At 45.4% G+C, this 15182-nt stretch overlaps 1 protein-coding gene across 7 annotated transcripts in view; it reads right to left on the bottom strand.

The window, feature by feature from the left end:
- Positions 1–15182, bottom strand: part of LOC128848735 (uncharacterized protein F13E9.13, mitochondrial-like) — a 43039-nt gene that overhangs the window by 22815 nt on the left and 5042 nt on the right. For 3 of the 7 annotated variants that reach the window (XM_054048854.1, XM_054048849.1, XM_054048847.1), the window contains exons 2-3: positions 13289–13418; positions 4704–4884 (exon numbers count right to left, since the gene is read on the bottom strand). In XM_054048854.1, the coding sequence (XP_053904829.1) occupies positions 4704–4884; positions 13289–13418 (311 nt within the window). The remainder of the gene's footprint in view (positions 1–4703; positions 4885–13288; positions 13419–15182) is intronic. The other 4 variants (XM_054048851.1, XM_054048852.1, XM_054048853.1 and 1 more) reach the window with 3 other exon arrangements.

Genomic DNA, 15182 nt, shown 5'->3' with positions numbered 1-15182 from the left:
AATAGATCGTGGAAAAGATACTTGCAAGCTAGAAAAGAGCATGCCGATATAACCTGAGATTTGTTTGTCACTACTTAAAGGTAACGATAGGAAATGCAAGCTTTCAGTGTTAATTCAGCCATTAGCTTTAAACCAAGAAACAAACATGGGGAACACAAATTGTTTTAACCAAACTTTCAGCAGGGAGGAGGAGACAATACAATCTTTGCTAGCCTTGCTGTTTCTTATACGATTCATGTAGCAAGGGAAGTTGAATTTATATTTAACTTTTCTAAGCACAATTTAAATAGTTAAATATTTTGGTTAAGAGTAAAGACAGTTACATTTTCCTGTAACTGGTGTTCTTCAAGATGTGTTATTCATGTCCATTCAACTTAGGTGTGGTATGTTTGCCACATGCACCGGTGCTGGAAGTTTTTCCCTTAGCAGTATCTGTAGAGGACCGGCTCTGGTGCCCCCTAAAGTGGCATGCGTATGCCACGGCATATAGGGCACTGCCAGCCCCCTCCACCCTCAGTTCCTTCTTGCCGGAAACTCCGATCGTGGGGAAGGAGGGCGGGTTGTGGAACAGACATGAGCAACACATCTCAAAGAACACCGGTTACGGGAAAAGGTAACTGTCTTTTCTTCTTCGAGTGATTGCTCATGTCCATTCAACTTAGGTGACTCCCAGCACTAGCCCTGGAGGCAGGTAAGGAGTTCAAGGACATGTAGATTGCAATATAGCTCTGCCGAACCCAGCATCGTCCCTGGCCTGCTGCGTGTGTACCGAGGATGATGTTGCGGCCCAACAGATGGCCTGGATTGGGAAGTGTGCCAGGAAGGCCACTGAGGATGCCTGTGCTCTAGTCGAGTGGGCTCTGAAAATCGGTGGCGGAGGGACTCCTGCTAACTTGTAGCAGGTCCAAATGCAAGAGGTGATCCAGTTAGAAATCCTTTGTGTGAACACTGGGAGGCCCTTCATCCTATCAGCTGTAGAGATGAAAAGCTAAGTCGATTTACAGAAAGGCTTTGTCCAATCTAGTAGAAAGCCAGAGCCCTTCTTACGTCCAAAGCATGAAGGCGCCTCTCTTCCTCTTCATGAGGAAGTCTCATGGGACTTAGGGCAGAAGACCAGAAGAAACATGTCCTGGCTCATGTAGAGAGTAGACACCACTTTGGGAAGGAAAGTTGGGTGGGGCCGGAACTGGACCTTGTCCTTACAGAAGGCTGTGTACACTGATTTCTGAGGTCAGGGCTCGCAACTTGGAGACTCGCCTCCCCGACATCACCACCACCGGGAAAGCTACCTTCCATGATAAGTGAGAGAGAAAGCATGAGGCCAAAGACTCAAAGGGCGGGCCCATGAGCCTGTACAGAACCAAGTTGAGATCCCACTGCGGGGCCGGGGACCGGACTTGAGGATAGAGCCTCTCAAGGCCTCTAAGGAACCTGACCATCATGTGATGGGAGAACACAGTCTGCCCCTAGATTGGCAGAGGAAAGGGCGAAATGGCCACCAGGTGCACCCTGATAGAGGAGTGCGCCAAGCCTTGGTTCCTTAAATGAAGCAGGTAGTCCAAGATCGACTGCACCAAAGAATGCGAAAGGGAGATGCCCCGCTCGGCCGCCCAGCGGGAGAACCTCATCTACTATGCCAGGTAGGTCTGCCTAGTCCAGGGCTTTCTACTCTCGAGGAGGACCTTCTGAACCCCCGTCCGAACAGGCCTGTTCATCTGGGTTCAGCCATGCAACATCCATGCCATGAGGCAGAGGGATGTGAGGTTGGAGTGCAAGAGTTGGCCATGATCCTGTGACAACAGGTCCGGTCAGTTCAGCATCGGCCAGGGAGGGATTGCTGACAAGCTTGATAGCGTCCCAAACCAGTGCTGGTGAGGCCACGGCAGGGCAATCATGACAAGCTGTGCCTTGTCCCTCTTGATTTTCACTAGGACCTTGCTGATGAGAGGAATTGGAGGAAACGCATACATCAGGCTTCCTGTGCACGGCAGGAGGAAGGCATCGGAGAGGGAGCCCTTGCCCAGGCCCCATCTGGAGCAAAACCTGTGGCACCTCCTGATGGCAAACAAATCCACTTGGGGAGTTCCCCACCTCTGTAAGATCATGCTGGCTACCTCCGGGAGAAGCACCCACTCGTGGTGAGCGGAGAAGTCCCTCCTTAGGTGATCTGCTAGCATGTTCCCGGCCCCTGGAAGGTGGCAAGCTTCTAGATGGATTCCGTGATCAATGCAGAAGTCCCAGAGACGGAGTGCCTCTTGGCAAAGGGCCGAGGATAGCGCTTCCCTTTGCCTGTTGATGAAGACCATCGAGGCCATGTTGTCCGTGAGGACTCTGACCACTCTGCCCGACAGGTAAGGTAGGAAGACTGTGTATGCTCTGCGCACCGCCCTGAGCTCTTTGATGTTTATGTGTAGGTGCACCCCCCATCTGAGGTCCAAGGCGTCCGAAACCAACTTGATTGAGTGAGGAGTGTTGACAAAGGGAACTTCTTCCGGGATTTCCCCGGGGTCAGTCTGCCATCGCAAGCACTGTCGCGGGGATGCCGACAACCTTCTCCAGGTGGTCCCTGGACTGGGAGTAGACGGTCGCTAGCCATTGCTGCAGGGGTCGCATCCGGAGTCTGGTGTGGTGCACCACATATGCACACGTCGCCATGTGACCTAGTATGCGGAGGCAAACCCTGGCCGTGGTCAGGGGAAATGTGGAGACTTCCATGATGAGGTCCGTCAGTACCCTGAATCTCTCTAGCGGCAGGAATGGTGCCAGAGCCTGTCCCGCCGCTAGGGAACCTTGCTCCCACGACTAGGGAATATTGAGCCCGAGTGGTCGCTCCCCTGCGACCAAGATGGGGCTGATTGGTGGCTCTGTCCCGATCGGTACCAGTCACCCCTCCCAAAGTTGGATGTGGCTGACCTTGACGAGCATCTGGATAGGGGCCTTGGCGCCCGGCAGTGCTCGGTGGATCCGCGGTGGCCCCTGGCTGGCGATCTATGCCTCACACTTAAAGAGCAGCACCAGGATGTGGAGCGGGATCGGGCACTAGATGCAGCCGCATGCGGTGACGCTGCCCTGAGGGATCAGCGATAGTCCGGGGAACGGTACCGTTGGTCCCTTGACCTGTCCCTGGAGTGGTACCAGTGCCATGGAAATTCTGGGCGCCGAGAAACTCCTGCCGGGAGGCGCGTGCCTCCAGAGGTCTGCACCCGGTTAACGGAGAGCTGCACCTTGAGCCTCTCTGCCCTTGTCCTAGGTCCAGAGACTGGATGGGGCTAAGAAGCTTCTGCCTATCACGGTCAAAAGTGTGTCAGCTGTGAGAGGGCGACCGCTGGCAGAATGTCCCCCGCAATGGTGAGCGCTGCCAGAAAGGTGGAGACTGTGGTGGTCCCAACACGGGTTTACCCTGGGACCTCGCAGAGGCCGGAGTAGGTGGCACCGGGAGGGACATAATGTTTTGCACCGCCTGGAGGGCCTCCAGTGTGGATGGCACCTGGAGCGGATGAGGACCTCCACCGCTGCGGGCTGGGCTACACCACTCGACCTGAGCTGGGGCCCAGGATCCCGAAGGGGGTGAAAAGGCACCCAAGACAGGGCCTTGGCCTACACCAGACTTGTCCTTTCCCTTGCGGGAAGCTGGAGACCTTCCTTGCCCCATCTTCCTGGGCTTCTTGGCTGGAGCCATGGAAGGAGGCCGGTGCAGGCTCATAGGCAGTACTGGTGGGGCACTGCACATCGAGGTCATGGTGCTTGGCACTGAATCGGAGCACTGCTCTAGCATCGGGGTAAAGGTAGACTCCATCAGGAGCACCTTCAAGCAAATGTCACGCTCCTTCTTTGTCCTGGGCTTGAAGGATTTGCAGATTTTGCACTTATCACTAATGTGACCTTCAACCAAGCACCGTAAACAACTATTATGTGGAGTGCTAATGGGCATGGGCCTTTTACAGCGATCATAGGGTTTAAATCCTGGGGACTGGGGCATGCCCCATTCCGAGGCGAAGTCCCTTTAGGGACCTACTAAGTCTCTAACTTAAGAAATAGGCTGAGCTAAACTGGAGGGAAACTACATACAGTAATATTTGCAAGAGGCAAAAGAGTTTGAACAAACAAAAAGCAACAGCTCTAGCTGAAGCAGCACCAGTTCCATGAAATGTCACTGGCGGCAAGAAGGAACTGAGGGTGGAGGGGACTGGCGGTGCTCTATATGTTGCAGCATATGTGCGCCATGCCAGGGGGTGCCAGAGCCGGTCCCCTACAGATACTGCTGAGGGAAAAACTTCTGGCACCAGTGCATGTGGCGAGTACGCACACCTAAGTTGAATGGACATGAGCAATCACTCGAAGAAGACTATCTTCTTATTAATTACCACATCAAAACATTAATTTCATTCATTTCCGAAAATGAAATGACAGTTACAGTAGCTAGCAAGAGTATCCTAAGATATAACTGAAATCAGATGTTTAACCATTGTGGATTAAATTGATCTTTATTTGCCTCTCACTGGAGCAATGAATAGGGATCATCTCTTAACATGAAGTTGGCATCTTTTGTACAACCCTCTTCCTGCCTTTTCAGGCGAGAGAGAGTACTGAAGGATCTGTGCCCTTCCTGTCTCTTTCTTGAGGGTGTCTATGTTAGCACAGAAGTTTCAGAGAGGAAATATTACATCAATTACCAGTACCACATTAGGAGTCATTTCTATTACCTGCAGCAAGAGCAACAGCTACAGCCTGTTGATTTGCAGAACACAGAATCTGGATACCCAATGGGAGACGTGGGCAGGTGTGTTTCACTGCAGCACTAATGACTGCCATTGCTGCAGTTATTTCTGGCCCAACAGAAACGGTGTAAGGAAGGTCATGCATATTTTCCACTATCAAGCCATCCTGTGGAGATTATTATAGAGAAATCTGATTAAACCGAGAAGGGCCATTTCAAAAAAATCATAGCTATTTTGATATTAGACAAAGACCTGTATTAAAAAGAAACACTATATTTAAAGGTTTTTCTTCAAAGAAGGGATTATCTACAGTAAATTGTTGATGCAAATACCCACTTGCAAAAATGCTTTAATCAACACCATGATATCTGTAATCACAAAATGAAATAAATGTGATTTCAATTACACATTTTGTCAATTAGATTTCCTTTGAATCTGTGCTACAATGTGAGCTATAGAGGAACAGGTTAAATCATAAATCTAATTTAAAATATATACTGTAGAGTCAAACCTCAATTATTCAGATGGAATAGGGTATACTGGGTAAGTTTGGACAATTGCATTTTTAGATAATCAAGGAAATTTTCAAATTAATTAATATCAAGACACTACACTTATTTTGGATAAACAAAGGTTGTTGTTTTTTTAAACTGTATCAGTGAAAATGTTTTCAAATGACTAAAATTTGAGGGAGAAAAGGAGGAGTTAAATATCTATCTACAGTATTTTTAAGATGCCTATAACTTTGTTATTAAGCTTCAACACTGCTCATATTTTGGATTCAAGATTGCTTAACAGAAGATGTTGCCATTTATTGTCTACTATTATGTCTCATTTGGTAGAAACACATATTTGGTAAACAATGGAGTGGCTATAAACTATTCTGCTGATTCAACCTGTGTGATTTACTAAACATCTTTGTACATTATGTGGGATGTTGGTTGTTTTTTTAATTATCAGTATGGTATACATTAGAAAATTGTCAATAGCTGAAAATCATATATAATTATGTCCAGGACTAATAAGTTTAAAAATATATCCTTGAAAGATCAATTCAAATCTAATGTTTTGCATTTACATAAGGATTCTTAAAAGACTTTGGAACTTCCTAACCTATCTTCACTTAAATCTAAAAGTACAGAAGGAAATAATTTGAAAAAAATACATAACTCCTATTTTCTTTACAACTCCATAATTAGGGGAAAGGGAGATTGTTCCAAGAGGACTTAGCCTATCAAGGGTGTCCTAACTGAACTAAACATGTTTGGAAGGCACCAGAGACAGCATTTCAACAAAGAGAATTTTACCACAGGGACGATAACAGGTGAAACAACAATCAATGATGGTGCGACTAATAGTAACTTAAGAATGTAGAACCAGGAAGAAAGACAAATATTTTAAGGAAACGTATTTGTACATTTTTTTCATTTTAACGGTATTTTTTAATGCAGAAGCTATTTTTGTAAACAAAAGATACAATATCATAAATGTGCAGCCAGCATGTGATGGCTAAGTTAAAGACTAAACATCTGACATCACAAACAGACACCTAAAATGAAGGAATGGGAAAACAAATTTGAACAGTCTCTTGAAACAGTGTGATAAAACCAAATACATGAACCATACTAAAATAAATATGATATAAAATAACATAATAGGATACTGCTGATGTCCCGAAGTGACTGACAGTTAAATACCTAGATAAATAGGAGACGCATCTCCTTAAAGTCAACAGGTCAGTTTTATTAGTTGGCTAACAAATGGTTATTCAGCAATGGATCTAGTCCTAAAGCTCAAACCAATTAATGGAGCCATTCACTGTCTGATGTTTCTTCACTGGGAGGACTCAGCTTTGCAAGTCAAGGATCCTCCAACCACCTAATCTCCCATGAGAAACAGTACGGGTATTGATAAAGAAACCTCAAATCTGTTCTTAATCATGTCCAATTCAGCTGCACCACTTAACAGTTTAACACCTTCACTTCTCATCCTGTGCTCATACTTTGTGATAAAGATGACTGACTAACCATTAATCAACATATGGGAGTCTCAGAATTACACAATTAAAAACATTTCATAAAAATCTCTGGGATGCAGCAAATCATTGTTCCAGAAATTCCAACTTGATCAAATGTTCTCTAGTCTACTCATTCAAGAAAGCCTGCTGAACCCAGCTGACGTCAAAGGAAAGGTAAATCCCTCACCCTTTTCTCATACACACTCACACTCTAATGTCAATCTACTTTAAAAGACAGAATTTCTTCCTGGTCCCAAAGTTCCTGATTTGTAGACCTGTGCAATTCCATTTTGCAGAGGATTTAAGATATTTCAAAATTTGGTTTTATTCAAATTTCACAACTCTCTTCAAAACAGACTGGAGTCCCAACTCTGGGCAGTCCTCTCAGTGGGTTACCCCAGAGCTGTGGACCCTGAAAGCTCTGGGACCCTGGCTGAGCCAGGAACCTCATAAGTTGGGAGTTGAAAACCCTAAGAAGACCCGTTCCATGGTACTCTGCCAGGCAACCTATGGAAGGACCAAGGAGCCTGGGAGTTTAGGAGCTGTTGCTCCCAATGCTTGCAGGCGCTCGGCTGCTGAAAAAACTAGGAGCCTGCGCTGCTGCAGAACTGGGTGGATGAGCTGGTAGGAAACCAGAAATATTTCCATTGAAAATTTGTCAAAGTCTCTGTAAAAAGTTTTTCAAAATTATGATAGACTAGCAATTGCCTGACCGAAAATGTTCCATTGAAGAACTTCTGACCAGCTCTGTGGGTCAGTTTATTTATTTATTTTAAATAGTCTGGCCCTGGCAGAAATGTTCTTGTGCATAAAACAAAAACTTCTTGTACTGAAATGCTACTGGCACGGTCTCTCTTTGCTTAGCATGGTGTATATGCTGTTGAGTTCTTTGATGGCTGCTCAGTCCAATGCGAAAGTGACAGTCCCATCCTCAGGTAGGGCACATCTACGCATTAGCAATGCTCTGAATCAGAGCAGCAGATTCTTTCCTCCTCTGATGTCGGTCATCACAAAGCTCAATCCAGTCCGCCTCACAATGCCTCACTCCATCTACAAGCTGACTCCAACAACCAGAACAGCATTTCCCAATCATCCACAGAGATTCCAAAGGATACTAAATCATCCTGGCAAGCACCCTGAAATCTATACAGCAGTCTGCCTCTCTTTTTAGACCCTTTGCAATCTTCAAAGTACGGCACACTCTTTGGGATCCTGTTATCTGGCATTCGGTTGACATGTCCAAACTACCTTAGTCTTTTTTTACTAATCAACATTGCCATGAATAACATACCAGCACAATTTAACACTTCCATATTTATCAGCCTGTTGTGATATTATTCGAAGAATTTTACACAAGCATCTGATATGAAAGCTGTTTAGTCTTTTGATATATTTGACGTAAGTTGTCCATGTTTCTGAGCAATATAGAAGACTGAATAAAGCACATCTCATAAATACAGATTTTCACTTTAGTTGAGAATTTGTTATTGTACCAGGCTCTGTCTTGCAAAAGACCAAAGTTCCTGGCTGCTTTGCCGATTTTTCTAGTCAGCTCAGCATCAAGATCTACATTGCTGGTAACAGTAGAGCCAAAGTAGCAAAATTGAGCAACAACATCCAGATGAATACCATTTAAGGTGATATCTGGAATTGGTTCTGAAGAGCCTTGGTGCATGATAGGTTTTCTTCAAGCTTATTGCTAGCCCAAAGATTTTACATGAAACAGAGAACTTAGTAATAAGAAGTAGGCAGTGTTTCTCAAAGCCGGTCCGCCGCTTGTTCAGGGAAAGTCCCTGGTGGTCTGGGCCGGTTTGTTTACCTGCAGCATCTGCAGGTTCGGCCGATTGCGGCTCCCACTGGCCGCAGTTCACTGCTCCAGGCCAATGGGGGCTGCAGGAAGCAGTGCGGGCCGAGGGATGTGCTGGCCGCCGCTTCCTGCAGCCCCTATTGGCCTGGAGCAGCGAACCGTGGCCACTGGGAGCTGCGATCGGCTGAACCTGCTGATGCGGCAAGTAAACAAACCAGCCCGGACCACCAGTGGCTTTCCCTCAACATGCGGCAGACCGGCTTTGAGAAGCACTGATGTAGGGTATCAACACTGTGAGCCACAAGAGCTGCATCATCTGCAAACATGAAATGCTGCTTTGCACTAAACTCTGATCCATCACCAAGCAGATAACAGCCACCAGGAGGAACCAGAAGGTGGCCAACAGATAGACTATAGAAGGATTCCTTGCTCCCACTGGCAGCATCATATCTCCCTCCAAAATGGTGAGGCAGTCAGTCACCTTGGGCAAGCAGTTTCCAAACCCTCCAATCTCACAGAAGGCCTTTTCCTGGATCACAGGCAATGAGGTGGCTGCCCACTGCGAGATTCAAGTCACCTGCCAGAACCTTGAGCACAACGAAAACGATCACCATGGAGGGAGAAATTATGCTATATTCGATTTTTATTTGCCTGAGCAGCAAGAGGGCAAAAGTCCTCACAGTTTTAAGAATAACTAATACAGAACACCCTACAACTCAAAGGCAAAAACCAACCCCCAATTATGTTAAGAGTTTATACTGTCGTACAAGATGTAGAAGCTAGTAGAGCCCTAGAACTGTAATAGTAATAATTTATTGTGTTGTTTGTGGGGGGTTTTGTTTATAATTAAAAAATACTATAGATAGTTCGAACTCATGAGATGGGAATTCTCTTCTTCATCCCAGAGTTACAGAAAAGTCTCTTCTTCACTGCAGAGTTACAGGAGAAGGGCTAGAACTCCTGTCCTCCCAGGGTGAGAAGCCCCCACTCCCATATTGCTATTGTGGTAGGAAGGGTTCCCAAGTCCTGATCAATGCTATGGAGTAAGAAGAGAAGCATTAGTTCAATGAGCCCAACATCAGTGTCTCCTATCCCTCTCTCAATTCCACCCTGTTAGCCAGTCTCACCAATATACCCGCCACCAACATACAGCCTGGGAAGATGCACTGCTTTGTGTATGCACTGACCAAGCTCAATCCACCCCAAAAGATCATTCTCATGAACCATAAAACAATCAGGAAGAACAGTGTCTATGGCTGTTCCTATGAAGAAAGCAGACTTGAGGGACTGGATTGTGTAACAGCTGGCATTTCACAGCAGCTTCTGAGAAGAGAGGAAGCAGACGATGTGCTGACCCACAGTTTGAGAGGGAAGTCACAGAGGGCTATGTCTAGGTCTCAAATTAATGCTGTCCACACTGTGCTTCATGATGGGGGGGGGGGGGGGGACTACTGAATGGCTCAAGTGGTAATTTTTGATTGTGTGGTTTGTAGATATCACAGTAGGTGATCCAGAGAATACAAATATTTTTATATTGATAACAGTCCAGATAGAAAATTATCACTAAAATTATTTATGAAAACTTCTGAAATTCTTCTATGAGCATTAAAAATACACAGTATGCCATTTATTCATTAAAAACTAAAAATGAAAGCCTCTCCTATTACCGTTCTGATGAGCCTGACCATATGTGTATACTATTTATGGAGGCATTACCAAAATCAGTAGGACTTTGCATTTTATTATTGTAACAGCTCCCGCCACAAGATACGAAAACACATTCGCTCCAATCAAAAACGTACATGCCGTTATGCACAAAAATTGACCTTTCCCATTAACCCACCTATAGCCAGACACTTCAAGAGATCTGTTCCTCTGCCAGAGTGCCCCTAAGCCCTGGGCAATGCCACAGGTTCTGGGTATTACTTTAATAACATGTTATTCTTTGGGTACCATCAGATAGGACTGTGTTCTTTTGCACATCGTGTTTTGTTTAATTAAAAAAAGAGAACATATGTTCTGCAATACAGTGAGCTGAATTACAGATACATTAACTCCAAGCTTTCTTTCTTATTTTTGTGTCAAAACTATAATACTTACCACAGATTTTTGTGTTTTTATATGAATTCATATGTATATAAAACAGATTTCATTATTATCAGACAGCTAATTAAAATGGTGGCGTGAAAACAGTTATGCTGCATTAAAGTTCTTGGAACTTAAGCTTATAGAGCAGAAATCTATGGCAACAGTTACTGTATTACATCTTCCAAAACAGAATTTATTTGGATAGGAACAGATAAAACTCTTGTAATTATTTCTCTAGCATTTCTTTTTAGTTGAATATTAAGATTATTTATGTCTTACATATTCAGACAATTGCCTCCCTTCTCATGTAAAATATTGCCTGTAATCCCTTTCATACTGAGTGATGTGTAAGCGTGTCTTAAAGCTGTTACGTGCAAAATAGTATAACAACAAAAAGCTCTCCTTTTGTTACAATTAGCCATTGGGTATTTGTTCTTAAAAAAAAAAAAATACCCTTCTGACTACAAGGGGAGTCTACCATTTTCCTTAATGTTGATATAGTTACACAATCAACAGTCTAGAAGAAAACTAACTTTCACTTAGGAATCATCAGTTATATCTCCTTTCCAGCACTCAGGTGTGTTCTGGACAAATCAATGCCTCTAGCTCTGCCTCAGCCGCTCCCCTATAAACAGGAAATCAGTTGGCACATTATCCTACAACAATGGTCACCAACCGGTAGATCACGATCAACTGGTCGATCCTGGAGCCTCTGCCAGTCGATCACAATCTCCAGCCACTAAAAGTCTGGTGGTGCAGCAGGGCTAAGATAGGCCCTACGCCATTCCCGGAAGCAGCCAGCACGCTGGGGGGGCCGGAGTCTCTGCACACTGCTCCTGCCTGCGAGCACCGCTCCCGCAGCTCCCACTGGCCAGGAACGGGAAACTGAGGTCAACGGGAGCTGCAGGGGTGGTGCCTGCAAAGAGGGGCAATGTGTGGAGCCACGTGCCCCCGCCAGGGGCCGCAGGGGCATGCTGGCCGCTTCTGGGAGCGGTGTGGGGCGGGGGCAGGAGGGAGCCTGCCTTTGCCCTGCTGTGCCGCCAACTGGGAGCCGACCGAGGTAAATGCCGCCCGATGGGAGCCCGCACCTCTCCCGCATCCCCAGCCCTGAACCCTCTCATGGAGCCAGCATCCCGTACACCCTCCTGCACCCCAACCCCCTGCTCCAACGCTGAACCTCCTCCCAGAGCCGACATCCCACACCCCCTCCTGCACTCCAGCCCCCTGCCCTAGCCCTGAGCCCCCTCCCAGAGCCAGCACCCGGTACACCCTCCTGCACCCCAGCACTCTGACCCAGCCCAGAGCCCCCTCCTCTACCCAAACTTCCTCCCAGAACTTGCACCCCTCACCCCTCCTGCACATCAACCTCTGACCCAGTGGGTGAAAGGAGTAATTGCAGCACTTTCCTGCCTCAGACTCAGCCCGGAGCTCCCTCCCACACTCCAAACCCCTCGGACCCAGTCCAGAGCCCGCACCCCAACCTCCTCCCCCAGCCAGGTGAAAGTGAGTGAGGGTGGGGGAGAGCGAGCGGGGGGGGGGGGTGGAGTGAGCGGAGCGGGGCCTTGGGGAAGGGGTAGGGCAGATCCTGGGTTGAACTTAAATTCAAAAAGTGATTGTGTGTAAAAAAGTTGGAGACCACTGTCCTACAAGAACTACTTTCTGTTTGTAGGAATAATCTACCCTAAACACAAGGCCAGCTTTTCTTCAAAAGCTCTACTTGAACAAAAAGATTTCTTCTTTATCTAAGGTAAGTAAGGGGTCTTTTGTGTACTACTCTGTAACTAAATCAAGATATATCAGATAATAATTGTGCAAGATTCCACCACACTGTAGTGTGGATGGGACTTAAGAAACTGGCCAGTGCAAGGATTATTCCTGGGGGAAATAAAAATTCTGTGCCTAAAAATTTTGTGCACAATATTTTAAAATTCTGCATATTTTATTTGTCAAAATAACACAATATAATCATGCCAGTTTCAATTATTTTGACAATTTATTTCAAAATACCTGTCAGCAAGTATATCTGTAACAATACAGGCAACAAAAAATATTCAGAAAATGTTTTTTTGACAAATAGATTTCTTACTAGGCATATTAATATAGACTTCTGAGTAATTTAAATGAATTATTACAATACAGAAATGTATTCCCCCAGCCCTCAGAAGTAGTGCAAAGGCTTGGGGGTGTCAGCGGTAACGTCCCTGCACCCCCACTCAGCCACCCGGCTGCCCACATCCTCATGTGTCCCTGAACCTCCACTCCCGTTCAGCCCCTGGCCCAATGGTGTCACCCAAATAGCTCCTGTGGCCTCCGCTAGCCCTTCTGAACCCCAGTCTAGGTGACCTCCTAGCAGCACCATGTGATGCAGTCTGTCTCCGTCCTCCCCCCCCATGTCCTGTGCCTCCTCACCTGGCCCTGCTGGCAGGGTGCTCTGAGGAAGGCAGCCATTGCTGCCTCCCTCTCCATGGCTGGTTGCTTGGCCGAGAGTCATCTGCCCTTTCTTTTCATGCCACAGCAGTCTCTGGTGGGCGAAAGGAGTAATTGCAGCACTTCCCCGGCAAAATCTATTTTCTACCAGGTAGGAAGGGGAATCTGCGAGGGACATGAATTCTCTGTGTGCAGGGGCTCAGAATTCCCTCAGGAGTAAAGGATACTTACAAAGATTTCTCTCCGTGCTAAAGTGCAGGTTCCACTAAGACTCCAACCATCATTCCTTGCCATATCCATGCAGCAGCTTTTAACAGCAGTTAAAAATATGGTCAGGTGCTCATTTTTCACTGCCAAAAAACTAATACAAATTAGGCATATAGATGTAAAACTTTCCAAGTACAAAGGAGGTAGGAAGAACCCCAAATTCTTTACAAGGAGCCAGTGCGACAAGAAAGACTTGTTTGGGAAACTATATGGGTAAAAAGCATGACAACAACATAGTCAATGTTTCTTTAGCAATGTCCTCATGCTGAGTATTTTGCTGTATTTTTAAATTGCCTGTACTTCATTTTAGTATTTAAATAGTCTCAACTAGGTGATGAAAGTAACTGTTAATGAAAGTAAATGATGTGAAGAAGGAAAACTTGAACCTTTGTTGTTTCAATGTAGAAGCTTTCTGTGAGGCTGAGTTAACATAAGTCCAGTGATTTACATTGTGAACCCTGTATTTTTGCTATAAACACTTTCTTAAAATGAAAGCAGAACACTGGAAAAATTGCAGAGACCTTAAAGTCTCAGAAGCTGTCACTTATAAAATCTTGTGTAGACAACCTGGTTATTTGGCAATACAAGAACATGGTATTTGATATTTTTCAGCACAGATGGCCTCATATCTGAGCACTCACTTGTCTTCATTATTGTGCTCCAACATTATAAATCCTTCATATTTATTATGTTAAAAAACTGCTAATGGACTGGGCAAGTCACCTTCTAAAGATGCAGGACTTCTTTTAATCAATGATGTGTATATAGAATGCTTTGAAAATTTAAAACTGTCTGTAGCTTTGTCTACACTAAGCAATTTTAACAATTCCCAGCCTTGAAGTCACGGAAGCCTTATCTACAATGGGAGTGGTGATAGCCCTAGTGAGAAATGCTTGCTAAAAGGTCTATTGTAGATAGAGTTCATAAGCGATAGTGGTAACATCCTGTGTTTCCTAGTGGGTGACCAAAGTATGAATCTTAAAATCCAACTTCTGCAGTAGGCTTGATTGGGCCTGGCATTGTTGCTGTGTAAGTGCCTCTTCCAAAAGAGGAAGAGTCGCTTCAGTGGTAAAGTCGGCCAGCTGATCTTGTCAATTTCCTACCATGGTAATGGGCATGTTAGGAATGCCTATGATAGATGGTGCTGCATCAAGATCAGCTAGCTCAAAAGCAGTTATGTCCAATTAACTTAGCCAGAGAAACGTTACAATATTGTGATGATTCTTAGCATGGAGGAAATAATTATATGCAAATGATGTAGGGGATCAAAGGGGGAAGGCCTTTTATGAAGACCCATAGCTATTGTTCAGGACTTCTGATTCTATCCCATAGATACTAAATTCTTGATTGGCTTGGGTATACAGGGCACTCTTGCCTATGTAAACAAGTAATTATCAACAGGTAGTTGCCAGACAGCAGTTGGGTAGATTTGAGCAACACTCCCAGTGTCTGAGGCACTAAAGAACATCCATCTTCTAGTGGGAGAGGAGAACCATCAGGACCCTTCAAGAGAAGTGAAGAGGCAGTCTAACCATTCACCCCAAGTCCCCATGGGGGAGAGAAACAATAGATTCCTCGCCTCCCCAGAGGAAGCTGAGCTTGGAGGAGTTGAGTGCTCTCTCAATATCCAGAAACCAGGAATCCTTTGAAGTATTATGAGAACCAGTATACCACTCGAAGTGCTAAAGAAAATGGTGCAAGTGATATAGGGTAGCAGAAGGAAAGCATTATCAGGGTTCTCAGCACAATTTTATAACAACCTCCTTATTGATAGTCACAGCTATTTCTGACCCTCGTTATCAAAAGAGCAGGTGTGTGGTTTTCGTTGTTTTTCAGAGTTCTCATGTGTTTGGTGTTG

This window comes from Malaclemys terrapin, chromosome 14 (assembly GCF_027887155.1).
Source record: "Malaclemys terrapin pileata isolate rMalTer1 chromosome 14, rMalTer1.hap1, whole genome shotgun sequence".
NCBI lineage: Eukaryota > Metazoa > Chordata > Testudines > Emydidae > Malaclemys > Malaclemys terrapin.
This window is presented reverse-complemented; position numbering and strand designations above follow the sequence as displayed.